Here is a 24,166-nt window from a genome sequence, read left to right on the forward strand (position 1 = left end):
AACCAAAAGCCACAACATCTAAGGAGGTTCTAGTTGTCATTTGACTTCCAAGCTCTTGATTGGGCTGTCTTAGCCAAGTCATGGGGCCACAGAGAGATCCTTGCGAAAGTGAATGATTCACTGATGAGTTTATCTTAAATGAGTTTATCTTAAACAGGAGGGCTGCTTCCCTCCTGTTGTGGTCATGGTCTTCCATGCCTTGAGATCCATTTCATCAAGCAGAATCAAGAGTTTCCTAGCTGTAGGGAACTAGTTAAAAGCAAGGCCTCCTGTCTTAAGGAAATTTCATGATGGCAGATGATCTTCTCTATGCATTTTCAGCAATGTAATCCCTATTCTGTTGGCAGAATAAAGAAATATTCCCAGGTATTTGAAACAGGAGACCTGCTCAATCTTGTGGCCATCTATCCCCACCCCCCAGGAGTGGCTTTTGGGCCTTTTGGCAAATGCTGTGATTTTGGTTTTCTGATAATTGAGTACTATCTAATCTTTCATGCAGGACTGGGCTAATGCTCTCAGTGTTCTTTAAGGCTAGTCAATGTTCTGGAAAGTAATGCTGCTTTGTCTACAAAGAGTAGAACAAAGATATGTCTCTCAGCAAGTTTAGAATTAATATAAAAAATTGAATGGGGTGGTGGTGGAATATGCAGCCTTGCTTGATGCCTGTCTCCATTTGAATGGCTACTTAGGAGAAAGACAAAGAAATAAAACAATAAGGGAAAAAGAAAAAACTAGAGAGAGAGTTGCTTTTATTCAGCTGTGATTTAAAAAGGAGAGAGATCTTTCATTCTCTTTCTCTCTGTTTCTCCCTTTTTCCTTTTTCACTTTCTTTTCCATCCTTTCTTTCTCCCTCCCGCCCTGCCTCCCCTCTGCCTCTACCTTTCTTTCTTTCTTTCTTTCTTTCTTTCTTTCTTTCTCTCTTCCTTCCTTCCTTCCTTCCTTCCCACTCCCTCCCGTTTCTTTTATTTTCTCTTTTCTTTTTTTCCAGAATACTATACACATATATAAATATATACACAATTTCCACAACAGTTTCGGTAACAGCTAACCATTTTTTCTGCATCTGGAATAGTATTTCATCTGTATTTGCTTTCCCTTTTGGGAAAATGTGGGTCCCAAAGTCTCCAGTGTGGATTGAATGTGCAAATTTACATAGTGTATGCAATTTCCCTCCCTATATTTACTTCTGGCATATTTTTCCTACAAAGGAAAGGCATATAAATGCCAGTTGTGTCCTGTTGGTGTTCTGAGTATGGGCCCTCTAGCAGCTTATCCTTGGGAAACAACTTCACATTCCATTGTGAACATTGCAATCTGAGAAACCCTTGATTTGAATCCTTGTCAGCTCTCATTCCTTTCGTTTAGGGTTTAAGACAACAGATCTTGTGGAAAATTGGAAGTGTTTGCTACCCTCTCCCCATCAGTTGCTTTTGTTAAATGTTGTTTTTATGTCTTTTGGGTTCATGTGTGTTCTAATGCCATGGAAGTGAATTTTTTTCCCAAGGCTACTCTATATCCCAGTTCATATGACACTAAAATATATTGGTCCTCCTTATACTTTGTGACTCTGGATCAGGGGTGGGTTCTACTTACCTCCGCTACGAGTTCACAACGGGAGAGCGCGTGCACTTCTGCACATGCGCAAATCATTCATGATGACATCTGGGTGGCTGGGCAGAGCATCCCGCTGCCATTACTACCAGTTCACAAGAACCAGACCAAACTGGAAGCAACCCACCACTGCTCTGGATGATAAATAGGCCATCAGGTTATTTAGGTAAAGGACTAACAGAAACTGAGAAAATGTTCTTCTGAGATTGCTTTCCAAAAATGAAGCTCACTGAACCTTTGGCTTCAATATCAGACAAAGAAATTACAAACATTCATACACACATCATTCTGTTGTTGATTCTTACATGCCTAATTCTTACATCTGAGTATGTCATGGAGGATAATAATGTAATAAAAGTTTTCTGTTATTTCTGAAATAAATCTTCCATATAGAATTAGGTGAATATCTGAGACATGTTTTGATTAGGCTGAAGGTGGAAAGGAAGGCACAAAGGAAAGGATTATAAGGATTCATTTCTTTCTCTTTCCTACATACTTTACTTAATTTCACCCTAAACATCTATTCAGAGTAGGCTGGCTTCCAAATAACTAGAGTTGCAATCTTCACTCCTATTCTGGGCTCTGGGCACATGTTTCTTATAAAAATGAAACACTATTAATAGACATCCAGGGGTAGGCTGCTGGGGGTTCACAGGGGTTCAGGAGAACCTCTAGCTAAGATGCTGTGCAGTTTGGAGAACCCCCAAATGGCTGGCCCTGCCCATTTTGGATGCAGGTAAATGCAGGGCACACATGGAGGCTCAGAGAAGGCAAAAAACGGGCTACCAGAAGTTTGGGAAGGCTGGAAATGGGCCCGTTTCTGGCCTCCAGATGGCCTCCAGAGCCTCAGGAGGCCATTTTTGCCCTCCTGGAGGCTTGAGGAAAGCCTCCAGAGCCCGAGGAGGGCAAAAACACTCACCCCCCCCCAGCGAGGTACAGGAGGCTGACTAGGCCGCGCCCACCATGGCCATGCCCACCCAGCAACCAGGCAGAGAACACCTTGCTAAAATTTTTGAAGCCCACCCCTGTAGACATCCCCTTAAAAGACAGTGGCACCAGGAGATAACTCAAGGAAGTAGTAACTATCCATCCTTACCTGTGACCTTCCTCATCAGAAAAACTAAAACTTTCTTCTATATATGTGGATCAGTCATGTTTTTGCCTCTTGGTGATAGTGAGACCAAAATTGACCAGGATAGAAAAGGGTTGGTAGGCAGACAGCACTAGATATTACTGGTCTCCTTTACAGGAGCCTTTCCCAAATTTACTGTATATATCTCAACTCCATTTGGCTGGAATTTAGGAAGATCAATCCACCACATCTAAAAGATGTTAAGTTTTTACACTTAGGCAAGAAAATGCACAGATACAATATATGTGGTACCTCGTTCAATTGTAGTAACTGTGAGAGGGATCTTGGTGTCCTAGTGGACAACCATTTAAATATGAGCCAGCAGTTGCCAAAAAAGCCAACACAGTTCTAGGCTGCATAAACAGAGGGATAGAATCAAGGTCATGTGAGGTCTTAATACCACATTTGGAATACTGCATTCAGTTTTGGTCACCATGATATAAAAAGATGTTGAGACTCTAGAATGAGAGCGGAGAAGAGAACAAAGATGATTAGGGACTCGAGGCTAAAACATGCAAAGAACGGTTGCTGGAATTGGGTATGTCAAGTTTAATGAAAAGAAGGACTAGATAGCAGTGTTCCAATATCTCAGGGGCTGCCAGAGAAGTGGGAGTCAAGTTATTCTCCAAAGTACCTGAGGGCAGGAGAAGAAGCAATGGGTGGAAACTAATCAAGGAGAGAAGCAACCTAGGACTACTGAGAAATTTCCTGACAGTTAGAACAACTTGCCCAAGTTGTAAATGCTCCAACACTGGAAGGTTTTAAGAAGAGATTTGATAATCATTTGTCTGAAATAGTATAGGGTTTCCTGCCTAAGCAGGGGATTGGACTAGAAGACCTCCAGGGTCCCTTCCAACTCTATTATTCTATTCTATTCTAAATAACCATGGAACAGATAAAGCCTGTCCTCCAGATCTTTGGAGGCAACCCCAAAATTGAGCAGGGGGTGCTTGTTTGAGCCATTCTGAGCCATGTCATATAATAAAAGACATAGAGGCCAACCATGCTCCATCTATGCTTTAGAGAACAGGGCAGATGCCAGAAGAGTCACCACAATCTTACTCTGCTCCCAGTCCTATTTTTCTCTGTGCATTCATCTTCTGTTGAGATGATGTTCCTCTAAACTTAACGGGTCTGACCTTGTGGGTGAGGTGGTGGGACTTCCAAGTATGTTCAGAAAGCACATTGTCACCGTTTTTATACCTCTGTGAATCTGAAGGGTAGTTAGGAGATGATCTTACTAGCATTTCATTGGCAAAATTAAACCATTCCCCTTTCTCTCCAGGGCAAACCAGGGACCCCAGGCCTGAAAGGTGAAAAGGTAAGTATAAAGAAGTCAGGATCAAGACAGAGCTTCAGAGGGGAAAACAACGGCTCTGCCATTGTGAGTCCAATAGCATTGAAACTAGATGGGGACCTTTGAGAAACGGGTCTCTGAGAAAGAAGTTGACAAACAAAGTAGACTTCCCTTTCACTCCTTGATCTTTTCATCTGGAAAAACACCCAGGTTTGCACAAGGGTAACTTTATTTTGAGAAATCCAATCTAAAAGAGATGTGCCTCTTCCCCATTAGAACTTTGTACGTTTGTTCAGTCCCTGAGAAAGTTCAGTAACCAGAAAAAGTTGAATGGAAAAAAAAAGTTGAAAGGGAAGGAGGCTTCCAAAGGAGCATTTTAGTTCACAAGTTGGAAATGTAACCTTCCTAATGCAGGGTGATGATACAGGTAGTCCTTGATTTACAATCATTCATTTAGCGACAATTCAAAGTTACAACAATACTGAAAAAGGTAACTTATACCCAGTCCTTCCACATGCAACTGTTGCAGCATCCCTAAAATCGTGTGATCAAAATTTGAATGCTGGGCAACTAGCATAGATTTACAATTATTGCAGCATCAAATGATCATCTGATCGCCATTAGTGACCTTCCCAGCTGGCTTCTGACAAGCAAAGTCAGTGGCAGAAGCCATATTTGCTTAACAACTACATGATTCACTTAACAACTGCAGTGACCCGCTTAACAGTGGGGACAGAACAGATCATAAAATCAGGCATGAATCCTTTAACCACCTTGCTTAGTAACAGAAATCCTGGTCCCAATTATAGTTGTAAATCAAGGACTACCTATATGGCAGTTTGGAGGCCCAGTTGGTTTCTTCTAATGGTAAATTTGGCAGTTTTAGTACTTATCCATGTGCAATAATTAAAAAAACACAACCTAAAATGGCCACCTCAAGAAAGAATGTTTCAGGAATACAGAAGGATATATATTTGTAAATTGAAAACAACTTTTTAAAAAATGCCTATTATTTTTATAAAGTATGAAACCCTCTTTGGAAACTTCCCTTCACCTCTTTAGATAGGAGTGTCTTCTCTTTAAGGCTTTCTGAACTGGGCCCCCACTCCTTGTTGGGCCTGGAAATGCATTGCGAGACTTTGCTCTAAATATCCAGTTGGGCATGTTGGTCTACAGAGAGTATGTATGTATGTGCATTGCAATAGAGCTCGAATGCTGGTGATTTTATGGAAATATCCATGTAGTTTTCATGTTAACAGTTTGGAAATGGTTTGCCATCACCTTCTTCTAGGCTGTTTTTCAACTTCCACTCTAACTTCCAGGCCTGGAATTCTGTGGAAGCCATACAAGATTAGTCAGATGTTTCACACTGCTGGAACATCCCAAAAATATGATCAGTGAGGCTTGAACCATCACATGGAACAAGCTCTTCCCTGGTATTAAATTGGTGCAGAGATACACAATTATGTAGTTATGTGTATGGACATTGGAACCCGCAGAGATGGCAAAGGGGGACGAACAATGAACCACACATTACGACATCACAATGCAAAATCTATACCTTTGGGTAGAAAATATACAATGGGCTGTGCTTGCATTATGACATTGCAAAGTGTGTTTGAGAACTCAGCTTTGTTAGGGATGCATATGTTTGCTGCAATATTGTTTCCAACCATTTCCATCTATGTAGAAAAGATAGGAATACAAAGAATGCTAGGATGGATTATAGATTTTTTTTAGTGCTTTTACTCTTTTTGGGGGTGGGGGTGGGGCTTTCCTTTGCCTAGTGTTCCTTTGTGTTCTTTTTCCTCAATGCATCTTTATATTTCCCCAATAGGGCGATCCATGTGAGGTTTGCCCCATTATTACTGAGGAAAATCAAATCGGCCTCCCTGGGAAGCCAGGAGCCAAGGGGGAACCTGGACCACCTGGAAAACACGGCAAATCAGTGAGTCCCCTTCATGGATTGCTTTGTTCTTGAGGTCGTGGTGGAGAAGCCATCCAGATGCTCTTGAAAAGGGGAATTTGCTGGGCTGATTAGCTAGTGGAAATGACTTCTGAAGCCTTCCATGGATTCTTCTTTCTTCTCCTTTTTGCAGGACAAACCTGGGCTTCCAGGAGTTAAAGGCAACAGGGTAAGTGTTGGATTCAACTCCTGCGAGGAAAAGAGAAAGGGAAGAAGAGATTATAGGTGTAGTTCTATGATTTACACAGGATCCTTGGTGGTGCAGTGGTTAGAATGCAGGGAAATTTTGCCCACAGCCTGGAGTTTGATCCTGATGGCTCAACCTTGACTCAGTCTTCCATCCTTCTGAGGTCAGTAAAATGAGGACCCAGATTGTTGGGGACAATATGCTGACTCTGTAAACTTCTCAGAGAATGCTATGAAGCACTGTGAAGCGGTATAAAAGTCTAAATGCTATTGCCATCTGCAAAATGAAACTCCAGTTTTAGCTTTTTGAATTTAGTAGTTCCAGTTTTAAATGATGTAGCTAATCTTAGGCTAGAGCAGATCAGATCCTTGACTCCAATTTATGTTGGGAGATGGATTGAGTTATTGAACATTTAAAGGGGTACTTATCAAAATCCACCTTTTCAGCCCATGGCTTAAAATGGAAGTCACATTCTTTTTTTTATTATTATTACAATGCACATTTTCAATTTAAAAATAATACATTAGGGGAACTAAAATGCACCAGTAGGCCTTATGCTAGAGAAATGAATTGCATTTATCTTATCTAAGTAAAATGCTGTGATAGGTGGCAAAGGTCCCTATCTCTGGGGTCGACTTGGCATATGGAAGATTGTATGCGGAATTTAAAAGGAGCAAAGAGTAACAAGCAGGAGTTGACAAATATAGCTAAATATATTTATGTATTTATGTGTGTGTGTTTGAAATGAAGACAAGGGTAGAAATTAATAGTTCAGAAGAAAGGTGGGAAGCTGATCTTGTGGTATGTAAATGATGAATGAATGCAGGGAATTTACTGATGTACAATTTTAGCCTTTATGTTTAATTATGAATGGGGGTGGAGGGCTAAAAGGATGTCGGTTGGTATGAATTAGTGGCATTTTGGTGATTATGGATGCATATGAAAGTAGAAATCGATAGAATGCTGATCAGCACATGTTATGCTCCAGTGAATAGTAATAATGGAAGAATTAGAGATGAGTTTTGGGGAAAAATTGTGCAACCTTCTGAATGTATATGACCCAAGACAGATAAATATTCATTTTAGTGAGTTGCTTGGATGGCTGGGAATGAGATGAGAGAAAACAGAAAAAGTGACTGCGCCATTAGGAGACCCAATAAGGGAGGAGCAGTGAATATTTGGTGAGCAGAGACATGGCTGTTGGCTTCAAAGACAGGATTTAAACATAAATCTCCATGCATACACTTGGCAAGGGAAGAAATGTAAATCTAAAACAATGGCTGGTTTCATTTTTTTTTAATGGTTATCTGTTGATTAGACAGACAGAAAGAAATATAAGTGCTACAAAACCCAGAAGAAAGTAATATGCTGTGGCTTATTAATATTTACCTAGATCCAAACATTAAATCTTCATCACAGAGAAAAATATTGATAATGTTCTCATTACTTAGCTAATGAATAATGAGCTAATGTGCGTTATCTACCACAGACAGAAGCATCTGCAGGGAATGGTGGTGTGTGGGTGGGTGTTAAACTGTCAAGATGACATTCACAACCATGTAATCAAAGCCCCAGCTGGATGGCCCTGATCTCAGATTATAAACTAATGTGTATAGGAGATGACCAGGCTGAGGCTGAGGGAGGGGTCCAATGTATCATAAGTCATGAGTCCCTGTGCACCTGCAAGTCCAGCCCTCCTTCAATGCCTCTCTTATCTCCTGCTCATTTGCTTTGACCATTAGTAGTTCAGATTCTTGTAGAGAGTTTAAGCTTACAATAAATCTTTATATTCATTTGAATATATATAGGAAGGCCTATATCCAGGCCTTCCTGTTCTCTACCATCCCCTGGAGACCATTTAAGCTCACACCGACTGCTTCAGTGACTCCATCCAGCCGCCTCATTCTCTGTCGTTCTGTTCTTCTTTTGCCCTCAATCTTTCCCAGCATTAGGCTCTTCTCCAGTGAGTCCTTCCTTCTCATTAAGTGGCCAAAGTATTTCAGTTTCATCTTCAGGATCTGGTCTTCTAAAGAGCAGTCATGGTTGATCTCCTCTAGGACTGACTGGTTGGATCATCTTGCAGTCCAAGGGACTCGCAGGAGTCTTCTCCAGCACCAGAGTTCAAAGGCCTCAATTCTTTGCGCTCAGCCTTCCTTACTTTCACAACCATACATTGCAACTGGAAAACCATAGCCACGCACTTTTGTTGGCAGGGTGATGTCTCTGCTTTTTAGAATGCTGTCTAGATTTTCCATAGCTTTCCACCCCAGGAGCAAGCATCTTTTAATTTCTTGGCTGTAGTCCCCATGTGCGGCAACCTTAGAGCCCAGGAAAATAAAATCTGTCACTGCCTCCATGTCTTCCCCATCTATTTGCCAGGAATTGAGCGGGCCGGCAGCCATGATCTTAGTTTTCTTAATGTGATTAATTTGAATTAATGTGAACTTGTTACTTATTTATTTAAAACATTTATACAGCCACCCATTTTACTCTGGGAGTCTCCCAACCATTAGGTTTTTAATTTTTTTATCTTATGGATTTTTTTGCAAATCTTTCTCTAATTTCTTATATTTCTCCTCTATTTTCCTTTGTGTTTGTTTATTCTGTTTATTTCTTTTCCCTGCATAAGTCATTGCCAAGCCTCTTATATATGCTTTACTGGTGTTCCATACGTTTTGCAATGATGTATCTTCTTTTCTATTCTTTTTGAAGAAAAATGTCAATTCTTTTTCCATACATTGTATAAAGTCTTTCTCATTTAATAAGCTTTGATTTAATGTCCATCTCATTCTTTTTCTTTGGCCTTTCCATGCCATCATTATTGGATTGTGGTCTGCCCATATACTTACTTATTTATTTAAAACATTTATACAGCCACACATTTTACTCTAGAAGTCTCCCAACCAAAAGTTAAAACAACATAAAAACCATAGAATGAAGTATAAAACTAAACACATTAAAAACAATATGTCTCATTTAATGACTGCACTGCATAATGATGAATTTTCTGAGCCCTACTGTGGTTGTGAAGACTAACTGTAAAAATAAGGAGAGGTAAACGGCATATTCTTGACCATTTCCATGAAATATTTTGACAGGCGTGATGTTATGTGCAGAGTCTGTGAGAAATTCTCTTTCCGACTGCTTGGGCATTACTTATTAATTAAGATAACAGCTGCCTTGCCAGTTCACAAGGGAGCCCCACAGACTGAAAAGGCTCCTGACTTGGCAACCTGCGTGATGGATTGGATTCTAAAGTGAAAGCAAGCCAATTGCTAGATTTGCTGGAAGTTTTTCCTGTCCCCTTTCAATAAATCCTGTTAAACTAAGAGAAAATCTACTTTCTGTTAGACAGGGTTGCCAAGAACTTCACAACAGATGAGGCAATAATTCCATGTGCAATATTTATGTATTTATTTGTCAAATTTATGTAGCCACCCATCTCACAAACAAGTGACAGCATACAACAAAGCAGAAAAACAGTAAAGTTGATAAATAGTAAAACTAGTATCATCGTAATTGTTTTATAAAAGCATTTAAAAACAATAAAAGACAAAGCAGAAAAGGAAGTAGTATTAGGTGAGGATACATGTTAGTAATAATTAATAATGCCATCAGCACTGACACGTTCCCCAACTGTCAATTGCAAAAGGTAGCTTTACTGGGAGCAACTTGCATCCTGCAACGATATCTATAACTCATCAAACATCCACATCTGCCTATCAGGTTCTTGGGAAGGATTTGATAGGTGTGTTGTGTCTTGTCCGCTCTCACCGCAGCCGGGGTCTGCTTATCTGCTCCCGAACACGGAGGAATGTATGCCTCCCGGCCCCAGTCCTGGCTCCATGCCCAGACAAGCTGCAGAGGAGGGGGAACCTCCCGGTCCCAGCCCTGGCTCCATGCCCAAGCAGGCTGCAGAGGAGGGAGCATCCCCCGGCCCTAGCCCTGGCTCCATGTCCAGGCAAACGGAGCAGCTAGACCCCTCCCCATCCTCCACAGCATGTGAGCCTGAGGAAAGTTTACTTCCAACTGCTGATTGGAGTGACCCTCGCATCAGAAGATTGGATAGGCGGAGGCAACAGAAGGAAGGGAGGGGCAGGCCTTAATGAGTGCTGAGTCATGGAGCCACACCCCATGGCCTATATAAAGGATCTGCTTTCTGGCAGTCTCTGAGTCAGGCAAAGTCGAACTTATCTTGCTGAAGTCACTTACTGGTCTCCTGCCTGCTCTGAGGACTTTGCTAGGACTTTGGGCAGAGCTGCAGAGGCAAGCCTGATTCGGATTTCCCTGACCCGGCCGTCAGCGGAGGAGTGGGACACGACAAGGTGAACAAAAATGCCAAATCTAGTCTGAACATCTGGCTGACTGTGCAACAAACAATAATTAATAATAATAATATAATAATTCTATTAATATAATTCACCTCGATAATTCCTCAGTCCCTGGGGTACCCAGGCCTGATGGCACTTCCAGACTTTGAGGGATTTTTTTGAAGTGATGAAAAAAGTGATGAAAAAAAGTGATGATGCCAGCCTCACTGGGAGGGAAGGATAGCAATAGCACTTAGACTTCTATACCACTTCACAGTGCTTTACAGCCCTCTCTAAGTGGTTTACAGAGTCAGCCTCTTGCCCCCAACAATCTGGGTCTTCATTTTACCCACCTCAGAAAGATAGAAGGCCGAGTCAAGGCCCTTGAGAATCGAACTGCCAAACTGCTGGCAACTGGCAGTCAGCAGAATTAGCCTGCAGGACTGCATTCTAACCACTGCGCCACCATGGTTCTTATGGGATATTGCCATAAAGCAGACACCAGAGCAGAGAAGGACTTGCAAATGTAAGTCCTTGGCCAACAGTGCCCACGATATACCCCCTCTGCTGGATTTGGTGGAAGAGGCAGATGTCATCGGAGAGAGATGATCCTTTAGATAATCTGATCCTTTTAAAGAGCAGTTTGGTCTAGTGCTTAAGGCATCAGGCTAGAAATCAGGAGATGGTGAGTTCTAGTTCTCCTTTAGGCATAAAAGCCAGATGGGTGACTTTGGGCCAGTCAATCTCTCAGCCCAAGTCATCACAAGGGGTTGTTGTTGTGGGGAACATAGGAAGAGGAAGGTGTGTTGAATATGTTCTCCACATTGAGTTATTTGTAAAAATAATAAAAAGGCAGGATATAAATAGATAAAAGTAAAAACCAGCACTTTGAATTGGACCTGGAAGCAAACTGGCAGCCAATACAGCTTGATAAGCAGAGGTCTAATATGTTCTGCTAAAAACACATAACTGTCCTTGCCATTGAATTTAGCATCAGATGAAGCTCCAGATACTCTTCAAGGGCAGACCCATGTGTACATTACAACAGTCCAACTGAGAGGTGAACAAGACATAGGTGATCATGAGTAGAACCTCTTAATTTAGGAAAAAAATCAATGGTACGCAGTACAAAATTGTAGAAAGATCCTCCTATTCATGACTTTCACCTGCTTTTTGAGCAAGTCAAGAATCCAGAAGGAGCCTAGATTACACATGGGTCCTATTTGGGTCAGTGTCAGCCCATCCAGCATCCAAGATGGCAAAGTCTTAGAACTAGTGGCCACCAAACCCAACGCCACTCAGTCTTGCCAGGATTCAAACCTATTGCTTCACATCCAGACCCCCACAGCCTCCAGGCACCTAGAGAAGATATTAGCAACATAACCAAAGAGAGAAGCAACCTGGAATTAAGGAGAAACTTCCTGACAGTGAGGACAATTAACCAGTGGAATAGCTTGTCTTCAGAAATTGTGGGTGCTCCATCACTGGAGGTTTTTAAGAAGAGTCTAGACAGCCACTTATCTGAAATAGTATAGATTCTCCTGCTTGAGCAGGGGGCTAGACTAGAAGACCTCCAAGGTCCCTTCCAGCTCTATTCTATTCTATTCCCTCTCCCCCAGTAACCACCTACTGGAATCAACCCCAGAGAAACAAGATGAATCAGCACAACACCATGTTGATAGCATTAAATTTCTGGATGTGCAGCTAACAAGTAGGCTTGTTTGGTGGCTCAACAGTGAGATATTGGTGAAGCGGGCACAGCAGCGACTGCATTTTCTGCATCACATCATCCTCCCTCTGTCTTTATCACTTTCTATAAAGGGACAATCGAGATCATCCTGTCATATTGCATTACAGTCCAGTTTGGAAGCATTCAGACAGGAAGACGATGCAGAGAGTGGTGAGGATGGCAGAAAAGATTATTGGCAGTTCATTCCCTTCTATCCAGGATATATCTGTTGTGACATAGGCTTCCTGAGTCATTAAAACACACAAGTAGTTCAAAAAACCTCTTTTATTGCAACAGCTGTGAATTACATTCATTCACAGCTAATTAGTTGCAAAAAGTCCTTTGGGAGAAGTCCTTTGGGATAATCACCAACCTTTATCTCCATTGACACACTGCCAAAGACCTAGTACAGAATCAAACAGAGATGCCAACTGGGAACAGAATTAACAATGTTGCTTTCCTGCAAAGGGCCCACATGCCTTTGTTCCTCTTTTAAGCCTTATGGGAGGGGCCAATCATCTCCAGGCCTTACTCCCGAGTCGTCCCTTTGTTCCTGTTCATGCCTTCTGGCAGCTCTGTGCATGCATGTACTAGGAACAGGCTCCTCCTGTTTTTCTGCCTCTCTGCTGTCCAACTCTGGAGGCTCCGGAGTCCGCGGATCACTCCCAGATGGCCCTGACCCCCTCTCTGCCTCTGACACAGAGCCCTTGTCCAGGCCTTCCCCAGACTCCAGGACTGGCCCATGTTCTTCCCCAGCCTCCTCACTGTCTGACTCTGCTGCCAGTTCTGCAGGCTACTGGCGGACCACAACACAGGATATAAGCATTGCTTGAGCAGAGTCTGCAGGATTGTCTGGAAGCTACACATCCTTTTCATGATCTTATTCCTTGTTACCTTCTGAGAGGGGGCAGAACATTCAGGTTCAGCCACAGTTTTGTTCCATACAGTATCAACCTTGTGTACTCTTATGCTTCCTCTTTCTACTACGTATTCCAAATGAACAGTGACTAATATTTGTATGTATTTATATGTTAGGGTGTAGGTATATACATATGTATGTATATAGCATATCTATATGTGTGTCAGGTACAGTGTGTTAGAGCAGGCAACAGTATTTCATTTTTAATGTGTGCTGGTGTGCCCACAGAAAAAAAATGATAATAAAGGCTATCTTATTTTATCCCCAATCCTCTGAGCCAATCTAGAAGGATATCTTGGTTAATGGTATTGAAAGTCACTGACAGGTCAAGTGGGAGAAGGGTGAGTGCACAACCCCTCCTCGTCCATGCCAGTGAGCATCCAAAAACATGAGCCAATGGGGTTTCTGTCCACACAGTATTCTCGGGTCTAAATAAAAACATGGTGATTTATTAAGTTCGTTATATATTTTGCTGTCAGCATAGTAGAGTACAGGTAGTTCTCAACTTACAACAGTTGGTTTGGTGACCATTCGAAGCTACAATGTCACTTAAAAAGTGATGTATGGCTGTTTTTCCACACTTACGACCATCCCCTTGGTCACATGATCAAAATTCAGATGTTTGGCAACTGACTCATATTTATGTCCTGAGGTCATGTGATCCTGTTTTGTGACCTTCTGACAAGTAAAGCCAATGGGGAAAACAGATTCATTTAACAACTGTGTTACTAACTTCACAACTGCAGTGATTCATTTAACAAACATGGCAAGAAAGGTTGTAAATGGGAGAAAACTCACTTAACAAATGTCTCACTTAGTAACAGAAATTTTGGGTTCAATTATGGTCATATTTCGAGGGCTACCTGTACAATGTACAAGGCATACTATGCAATGTACACATGTACCGTACAATCTTGCTACCATTTGAGTCAAGAACCCAATTATTTAGCAGGTCTTTTTCTACATTCCTTTCTTACATTCTTTGTTTTATGTAATTCATTCAGTATTCTATATTAAGTCCATAAATTAAAATTAAGTTCCAATTTAGCCAACATAAAAGGTTTACAAAATTTGATATAGATTGTTTCTATATGTAGTCAAGAGTTTCTTAACTTTGATCTTCAAATTTTCTTTTTTCTTTCTTTTTGCATGAAACATTTGCATTAATAAATCCATAAATATATATCTTAAAATATTTCAAACAACCATTACATTCTCAATTAAAAAATACTTCAAAATATTGTTTAATCTATTTTAGCAAAAAAATCTTTAATAATGAGGTTCTATCTAAAATGTTGCTGGAGGATGATCAGATATTTCTGCAGAAATAAATATTGCATTTATCCATCCAATTAGTTGAGGATCAAAATAGTAAAAATTAATCAGGTTGGGAACAAGTCTAATATGGAATTTAAAAAAAAAAGAATATTCTTGCTGTGAAGGATTTAAAACTTTCCATAATGTTACGAAATTAAACTCCAGCATATAAGATTTTTCATGAATAAGAGGTAAATTTAGTTGAGCATGTGAGAAAGGATCTAAGATTCATTAAAATATTTAGCTATAATTATCTGATCTAAAAATATATTTTAAAAATACATATATATGACAATGGGCGGTCTTTAGTAGTGCCATAATAATCGATTGATGCAGTGTGATTGATATAACTTTTGTCCATCAATATTTTTTTTAAATCCTTCTTGTTTACTATAAAGTTTGTAGATTTAATAATTAACACTATGGCATTTTGTCAGTTTTTGAATTTCACTAATATATGATTGACAACTCTTTCTCTAGCTAAACAATTTCTCTTATATGGATAATGCTTGCATATTAAGCTTATATTTTTAATGGAAACAATCTAATCAACCCACAAGAGATGTAGCAGAAAATGGGGAGGCCAGGAAAAGACAGAGAGAGAGGTTAGACAAACATAAATCATTGCGACATAGAAGGTATAGCTAGTCTTCAACTTATGACCATAATGGATCCTGTCCATCATGCTTGTAAGTCGGTTGTATGATTTTATTATCTTTTTTGCAGGAGTTGTTAAGTGAACCAGATGGTTCTAAAGCAGCCACTCAGAGAACGCCGCAATTGCTAAGTAAATCAATGGTTCACTATGGGCAGTTTTGCCAAACATTGGAAGTAAACATTGGTTTTTTTGTTTTGTTTTTTTGCAAAACCATTGTACAATGCAGTCATATTACTGCAAGACACTACAAACAACCATAAATGCAGTCCAACTGCTGATCATCCAAAGTTGGGTCACGTGATTGCAGGGGGGTGGTCACCATTGGAAATCTGAATCCAGGTTGTAGGTAGCCCCCTGATAGGTCCATCATAACTTTGACCAATCACTAAGCAACCAGTCATAAGACAAGGACTACTTGTAATACATTGACAGCCTACCTTATAAACAACAGTTCAGTCCAGATGGAAAAATGCCTGGGAAAAATCATTGAAAGAGACCCCGCCTTAATGTCCTCACTTTAAATGTGGGATGGATTAGGAATGGAATTAAGACTCAACATGGCAGATGAGCTACTTTCCTCCATAAATGGGGAAAGTTCTCCTCTTCAGAAAGCTCTCCTCTTTGTAGTGCTCTAAAGCAGATAGTGTGGCATATTGTGGAAGACAGTCCTCTGAGCACATGTCAGGGAGAGCCCAGAGACTTTCTGTATGCAACTCCATCTTGTTTTGATGGTATAAATAGTCTACCTTTGGATTTGTAAATAGACTAAACAGTTTCATGTTTGCCCATTGAGAATGTAATTGTGAATGTCATTTTTGCCATACGCTAAATAAATAAATAAAACAAGAGCTCGAAATTCATCTTCCAGTGCTGTCTGCATAGTTCTTGTTTCCTCAGATTTGCCCAGCTGGAAGCTGGCAGCTGGAAAACTACTTCTTTCTCTCTTTCTCCCTTTATTCCATTCTCTTTTTTTCTTCTTTTCCCCTTTTTTCCCTAATTTAAAAAAAAATTTTTTTTTTGGTTTACATTTATACCCCGCCCTTCTCCGAAGACTCAGGGCGGCTTACAGTGTATAAGGCAATAGTCTCATTCTATTTGTATATTTTTACAAAGTCAACTTATTGCCCCCCCCAACAATCTGGGTTTTTACCTACCTTATAAAGGATGGAAGGCTGAGTCAACCTTGGGCCGGGCTTGAACCTGCAGTAATTGCAGGCTTTGTGTTCTTAATAACAGGCTTTACCAGCCTGCACTATTCACCGGCCCTACTCTCCTTACTCTCCTAATTTGCCCTGTATCTGTTCTCCTCCTTTTTCCCTTTTTCCCCTTTCTTATTTTACCACCATTGAGCCCAGTTTAATCATTTGAGTTTTTTGTAATTTGTCTCTTCTCCTCTTCTTTCTCTCCTCATCTCTTTCCAACCCCTCTATTTTTGTCATTCTTATTCCCAATGAAATCTTTAAAATTCGCATTCATTTCTAACCTTTTCTCCTTTCCTTTTCTGCCCTTCATTTGTTTCCTTTTTTTAGTTAATTTTCTCCTAACTCCTCTCTTTTTTTTATTGTTACTTCCAACATAATCATTTAATTTTTCATAATCAATGTCTTTGTTTTTAGTACTATTTTTTTGCTTCTCGTTCATTGTTTCTTTGTCCACTTGGGTATGTTCTAACACAGTGTCTAGTTCATCAGGCTTAGGTTTTCCATGCATCATTATAATCATTTCATTTAATTCCAATTTGAGTGATATACACATCATTTTAATCATTTCAGTTAGTTCCTGTGCCATTTTGTTGTTTCTGGATTGTCTTTGTTCTAATGTTAAGTTTAATTATGTTCCACATTCTTTGGTTGTTGAAATCAAACAGCTTAAATGAAAACAAATCATCCTCAAAAGTTCCCACAGCTCTTATTACTTTAAGAAACTTTTCCCCCCAAAGTACAAGTTAACCATTATAATGTTTTTCCGCCTGTAGATGTCTCTCTCCAATCCACAATTCCAATCAACAAGCTAAGAAAATATCCAATTTATATATTAAATCCACGTTGCCAATATTTGCCATTTTCCATCTTCTTAATTTTTTATTCCCCAAATTCCCATTTAAAATCCAATTCCAAATCCAATTAAGAGATTTCTGTTGCAAGGCTTTTTAATTTTAATTTTTTCTTTGTTCTTCCTTCAATGGTCAAAAGTTTTAAAGTTATTTCCAATCCTCTTCACAGCTATTTCGGGTTTCTTCTTCTAATAATTTAATTATCTCCACTCAAATTCTAGACCAAAAATCAAGTTCCATTTCGGGCTTTAACACTTTAAACTTTTGCTTTGTTCTTCTCTCTCCAATAACATTCCCCAACTTCCATTAGCTGCTGTTTCTTCACTGGGGCACCTTTTAACAATTTAAAAATATTTCTTTTTTACCTGTGAGCTGGCCAATCACTCACCCAATTCAAGTACTCCGTCCAAATCACCACTCCTGCTCAACACTTAGTCCATTTGCCCCAGCTTTGTGGTAGCCACAATGGCTGCCACCCCTGCTACCAAGTCAAAGAGTTTCTTCTGACCTTTGAGGAACTTGCCTGTTCCTCTTGGTCACCCAAGGTGCCACTCCTTCTTCTCTATCCCTATAGGATAGATCTGGTCTGAAGACCCCCCAACAATGGTTTGTCAGTCCAGAATTTTGCCAGGCTCATTAGAGCCTGCTAATTCCCAACTGTATCACCATGATGCTTCTGGTTGAATCTCCAGTCCCAGTTGTTATCAGCGCACTGGGTGCCATACTAAAGGATCTTAGAAAGCACTCAGAATATCTGTGCATTGAGAAAATTTCTATTTGTCAACTGCAAAAGACCTCAGGGCTTGGACCGATATATGTACTACAATAATATATTATGACATTCTAGGTTCTTGGGAAGAATTTAATGTGTATGAAGGCCAACTAGTAAATGACCCTAAAACCTTGTTATATAGTCTGCATTTCTGAACTATTTGTAAAGGCAGATATGAAAAAAAATATTATCTTCCTTATATTCTATTCCAAAGATCCTGCTATCCAAGATAAATGTAGATATCATCCTATTGTCATCTGAAACATCTTAGCACAAAAGTCCAAGGTTTTTCTACTGAATAGAAATAGAAACTCCATGCTAACCTGTTTCAATTTCTATTTAATATTATGGCTGCATTGAAAAGAATTTGTATGTAAATGAAGAATATATTAGCCTGCATTACTATCTGCATTGTCAGGAATGTTTAAAATTGTATGATGTACAGTTTGTAAATGGTTCACTTCATCTTGAACCTGCTTATTTACTTTCAACACAGTTTTGACCTTGATGGCATACTGCTGATCAGAATTCTTAAGCTAATTTCTTCTTACGTGAATTAATCGCTAAGGCTTTGAACTCCTGCCATTTCCCCATCTAAAAAAATAATAATCAAAGCTTTCTTTTATTTGTAAAAGTCCCTTTTCACCTTACTTACTGTGCTTGTTATCTTTATAAATTTGGTTTTTCTAAAAGAAAAAAATCTATAAATCATAAGAAAGGGCTTTTCAGGAGATAAGTATTATAAGCTGCTCCTGTATTACTATCTCTGTTATGCTTTCCCCGCAGCTGATTAGGCAGTTACAGTTTTATTTCATCAAGGCCATGTAGCCCCTTTGCCCTATAACAATGTTTCTTAACCTTGGCAACTTAAAGATGTCTGCAAAGCTGGCTAGGGAATTCTGGGAGCTGAAGTCCAGACATCTTAAAGTTGTCAAGTTTGAGAAATACTCCTCTATGAACTGCAACGGTTATCACTTGACTTCTGGGAGCAATTCAAGTTATTACCTGAAGGAGTGGTGTAATCTGCATCTGGAGTAGGATTGGGGGGGGGGAGATTTTGCAAGAGCACCGTGGTTTCCCAGGGAAGAGTCCATGATAAGACATTGCACAGTCCTGAACTGGATGGGGGAAGGAGGAAAAGCAGGGGTGAAATGCTCCCAGTTCGGACCAGATCGCCTGATCCAGTAGTGATGGCGGCAGGTGGTTCGGAGAACCAGTAGCAAAAATCCCTGCCCCTACACCCCAGCTGAGCCACGCGATCATCAGAGGTTTTTTTTTTTTTTACTTTTAAAACCATTTTTTCTTCCGCCAAAAAAATGCTTTTAAAAGTAAAAAAAAAAAGCCTCTGATGATCACGTGGCTCAGCTGGGATTGTCAGAACTCTTTAAAAGTTTTTTTTCCTCCCAGCTGAGTTGCCTGATCATCAGAACCCTTTAAAAGCATGTTTTCTACAAGCTCTTCGTCCAAAGAGGTTGTAGAAAAAATGCTTTTAAAAGTAAAAAAAAAAAAAAAGTTGGCCACGGCCACCCAGTCACATTATCCCCCACCACCACCAAGCCACGCCCACAGAACTGGTAGTAACAAATTTTAGATTTCACCCCTGAGGAAAAGGCTCTGAATAGCCACACCTTGGAACCTTCCAGGGCATCCCGATTAGGTTATGAGGTTGTTGCTTTGGTCTGGTGAGGTTTGGTTCATTAGATGTAAGGAAATAAAGAACTGGACTCAATTTGAATCTTGTTGTGTTGTTTTTGGGCTTAGGCCAGATAAAAAGCCTTGATGCATGGCTATTGTCAGGCACAAGGAACTAGAATGACTCCATAAGCAGGTCAGAGTAGTTTCTTTAATGTTGTTCTCCATTTTACAAAAATCTTGCCAGATGAACTGAGTTCTCTTGGGAACAGGCAGATGAAGACTTCAGAAGTCTGGCCTCTGTTTTTTTTTTTTTTTTTGTTGTTGTTTGTTTGTTTTGTTTACATTTATACCCCGCCCTTCTCCGAAGACTCAGGGCGGCTTACAATGTATAAGGCATTGTTGTTTCTTCTCATAATGTGACTCTAAGCTAGCCAGCCTCTTTAGTCCCCCTCATCTACACTAGCTGGAGATTTCACCACAGTTATCCAAAAAAACCACCTGTTTTCATAACTTCTGCCCAGGCTGTACAATCAGGCAGAGTTGGCATGCTCTTCGCCCCGTCACTTAAATTGTACATCTAGCGTCAGCCCAAGAAGCAGGCCTTGTCTGCTGCCCTCTGGTCTGGAGCACCATCTTCCCTGAGATCTCCCCACTACCCATGTTCAAAACATGGATAGAAAATCTGGCTGATTCTCCAGCCTTTGGAATTAGAATGAGTGGTAGGTCTTGCATGCCTTACCGCATTTCTCCTGCCGTTGGGTGTTATTTGTTAGTTTTAATTGTATGGTATGATTATTTCAACTAGACACTGTCCAGACTTGTCATACAGCCTTACACAGTTCTGCAATAAATAAATAAAGGTCCGGAATAAATCCTTTTTTTGATTGCTCTTCAGTTTGAAGAAGCTGTACTTGCTTGGATGGAGAGCAGTAAGAAGCAGTGTCAGCTTTCTCTGTAATTTTAACCTCACTCTTGTCATTCATCAACCTACAGTTTAGTTTAAACAAAGGGAAACAAGGGGAATTTTTGACTTAACAATTAATAGAACAATCAAAAGATGAGGAGAGAGACCATTTCCCTCAGTGAAGAACCAAGAGTGTGAAGTCAGCACATTGCCTTTATCAGCTGGAAGGCAAAGAAATTAATATAAATCTAAAAGCATGATTGATTTGATGGTCCATGGTGAAGGACTGAGACAATTAGCTAAGCGATGCTTTCAATGCAAGGCAGATCATTTCTCAGCGAGAAAAAATGGTTCTCGGGAAATTAAACATGGAAGGAAATTGAAGAAGGAGAAGTAACAAGGGAGAAAAATAGAAATCAGGTATTCAAAAAAAAAATTTAGATGCAAAGAAAAAAATTGTGGAAGCTGCATATAAAAAAAATAAGTTGCATTTCCAGATGCCACAATAGGGTGTAGAATTACAGCAATGGGATATGTGAAAAAGAATAATGGCATGATGAAGGAAAACAGGTTGTGGATGAAAAAAATGCATATAAAAGAATGATTGCTGCAAAATAGGAAGTCGAACGATGTTTAATAATGTGTATTGAAAGAGAAGAATTTGCAAAAATATAATCTGAAAAAGCAAGGAATGGTTAAGATTAAAAGAATCCGAGAAAACGCAGGGTGATTTTGATGGAAATAAAATGCCTATTGTTTTGCAAGTAGGGAGAGAGGACTAAACAAGGAATCTCCTGCAGAGTGCATGGAATTAAAAATAAAAGTGATGAAATGAAATTTTCCTTCAAAAGTGAAATGAGAAAATGTTGGAAGGAATATTTTAGAGGGTAATAAATGGAAGAGGGGAACTGAAATAAATGTTGTTCAACTTTAGTATCTAAGGAACAAGTGCTGAAAAAGGAAGACCTGCGTGTTGTGAGGTTGTTGAAAAAAGGCTAAGGCTCAGGAGTATATAGAATTATTGGAGAACCACTAAACTTTAGATGCTGTATATTCTGTTTACTATATGTGTACAGAATCCATTTGTGTCTGATGATTGCAGCTGTACTGTCATTACTGCCTATACAAAGGAAAAGATTGCAAGGATAAATGTAAATATTACAGGGGAATTAAATTTATTAACTGCGTCTGGGAAGCTATTTGGTAGAATTTTAACTGGAAAAGTACCAAAAATGATAATTTGGAAAGTGTACCATGGCTTTAGGATGCAGGGAGAGCACAGATCTGATTGTTACTCTTCAGAAGGTCCTTAAGAAGCATATGAGAAAGAAAATGTCTTGGTTTAGAGAAAGCATGTGAGAGTTGTTTGATAGTGAGATGGCTGGCAAATAAATTTAATAATAACTCCCCTTTTACAATCCTGTAATCCCTTAATTTGGGGTAGAGTTGGAACAACTGGATAGAACTGAGCATTTACTGGCCAGGAGCCCTTCCTGACACTACATGGAGTTCACAGCAGATATTTTTCCTTTGCGCCCAAGGAGAGAAATATCTATTGTCACCTAGGATTGAACTTCAACTTTCTGAATGAGAGGCGAACATTTTCACCACTAGGCCACCGCTCTTTGGAAACATGCAAATACGAGTAGATAAATAGGTCCACATTGGTGGGAAAGTAACAGCATGTGCCTTCAGCAAATCAAAGAGAGAAGCAACCTGGAATTAAGGAGAAACTTCCTAACAGTGAAGACAGTTAACCAGTGAAACAGCTTGCTTCCAGAAATCATGGGCACTCCATCACTGGAGGTTTTTAAGAAGAGACTAGACAGTCACTTATCTGAAATGGTATAGGTCTGTGATGGCAAACCTATGACACGCGTGCCAGAAGTGGCACACAGCCATCTCTCCATGCACACCAGCCATTGCCCGTAGCTCTTTTGGGTTCTGGCTCAAATATGCTCACTAATATGCTCAATATTTAGAACAGAGTAGAGCAGAGCAGAGCAGAGCAGAACAGAACAGAACAGAACAGAACAGAACAGAACAGAACAGAACAGAACAGAACAGAACAGAATAATAAAGTTGGAAGGGACTTTGGAGGTCTTTTAATCCAACCCCCTGCTTAGGCAGGAAACCCTACACCACTTCAGACAAATGATTATTCAATCTCTTCTTAAAAGCTTTCAGTGTTGGAACATCTAAAACTTCTAGAGACATTGTTCCACTGATTCATTGTTCTGTTAGGAAATTTGAGGGGCTCCTACAGAAATGAGGGGGTCAACTTATTTTCCAAAGCACCAAAAGGCACAACAAGAAACAATGTATGGAAACTAACCAAAGAGAGAAGCAACCTAGGACTAAGTAAAAATTTCCTAAGGGTGAAACCAATCAACCAATGGAATAGCTTGCCTTCAGAAGTTTTGGGTGCTCCACCACACACAGGCAACACAGTTACAAGATAATTTGAAATCTTTACAGTCTAATACTGTAAACTAACTCTTAAATGCTGAAAATGTAGTATCAAAATACATAAACATAGAAATAGCATTGCAACCCTATTCCAAATTAATAAAATTAATTCTGCTAATTGAAAAGTGTATTTAAAAAGACATAAGAACTCTGACAAGAAACTCCTGATCTGTATTAATTTTTAAAACTCCTTCCCTGGCCTAATCCTGTCAAGAACAAGGAGAGATTCAACCTAGAAATAAGGAGGAATTTTCTGACAGTGAGAACAATTAACCAATGGAACAGAAGTTGCCTTCAGAAGTTGTGGAGGCTATCACTGGAGGCTTTCATGAAGAGATTGCACTGCCATTTGTCAGAAATGGTGTAAGATCTCCTGCTTGGGTGGGGGACTAGATGACCTACAAGGTCCCTTCCAACTCTGATAATCTGTATGATCTGTAAATTTCTATTGTTTTTGTGCTGACTGCATTCCTGTGGTTTTGTTATTGCAAGTATTTGCCTGTTAAATGGTTCTTGTCTGTCTGTCTGGAGCTATTAAGTGAAGGGAGAGAGAAGAAAAAAAACCCCTCTCTTTCACTTTATTTCCCCCCGCCCCCCAGTTTTTCTGCTGAGGAAATAGCTATGTGGTTATTTCTTCTTTTTCTTTTCCCTCCCTTGGGTTAATTACAAACGAGCAGGAACTTCTGAGGTATCTGTGAGCTACTGGAATCATCAAACAGGCAGGCTGGCAGCCTTGACTATTCAGCCGGTTCGCAGAACTCCACAAAGATTTAACAAACAATTCTCCTGAATGGGTGCAAACCGGCTGAATCCCACCACTGGTTCTCCTGCTTGAGCAGGGGGCTGGACTAGAAGACCTCCAAGGTTCCTTCCAGCTCTATTCTATTCTAGCATATAGTCATGCTGGCCACATGAAAATGGAAATGTTTTCAGACAACACTGCTCCCCTGAATAAGAAACGGAGATGAGCACCAACCCCTAGAGTCGGACATGACTGGATACAGGAAACTTTTACCTCTTTACCTGTATGAGGATTAGAGATATGAATGTAGCTGATAATGTTCTTGGCTGAAAACCCAAACGATGTGCAGCAAATGTTAGGTAACAACAAGAAACACTCTAAAAATGAATGTTTCAAAGACCATCTTAGTTGTGTTTCACAGGGAATATGAGTACAAATTATACAGTATATCATAGTGTATACCAA

General features: G+C 39.9%; 1 protein-coding gene across 5 annotated transcripts in view; it reads left to right on the forward strand.

The window, feature by feature from the left end:
- The window catches only part of COL16A1 (collagen type XVI alpha 1 chain), a 272,606-nt gene that overhangs the window by 153,709 nt on the left and 94,731 nt on the right, over nucleotides 1-24,166 (forward strand). For all 5 annotated transcript variants that reach the window (XM_058196500.1, XM_058196501.1, XM_058196503.1 and 2 more), the window contains exons 21-23: nucleotides 4,029-4,064; nucleotides 5,878-5,988; nucleotides 6,140-6,175. In XM_058196500.1, coding sequence (XP_058052483.1) covers nucleotides 4,029-4,064; nucleotides 5,878-5,988; nucleotides 6,140-6,175 — 183 coding nt within the window. The remainder of the gene's footprint in view (nucleotides 1-4,028; nucleotides 4,065-5,877; nucleotides 5,989-6,139; nucleotides 6,176-24,166) is intronic.

The sequence above is a fragment of the Ahaetulla prasina genome, chromosome 10 (assembly GCF_028640845.1).
Source record: "Ahaetulla prasina isolate Xishuangbanna chromosome 10, ASM2864084v1, whole genome shotgun sequence".
Taxonomy (NCBI): domain Eukaryota; kingdom Metazoa; phylum Chordata; class Lepidosauria; order Squamata; family Colubridae; genus Ahaetulla; species Ahaetulla prasina.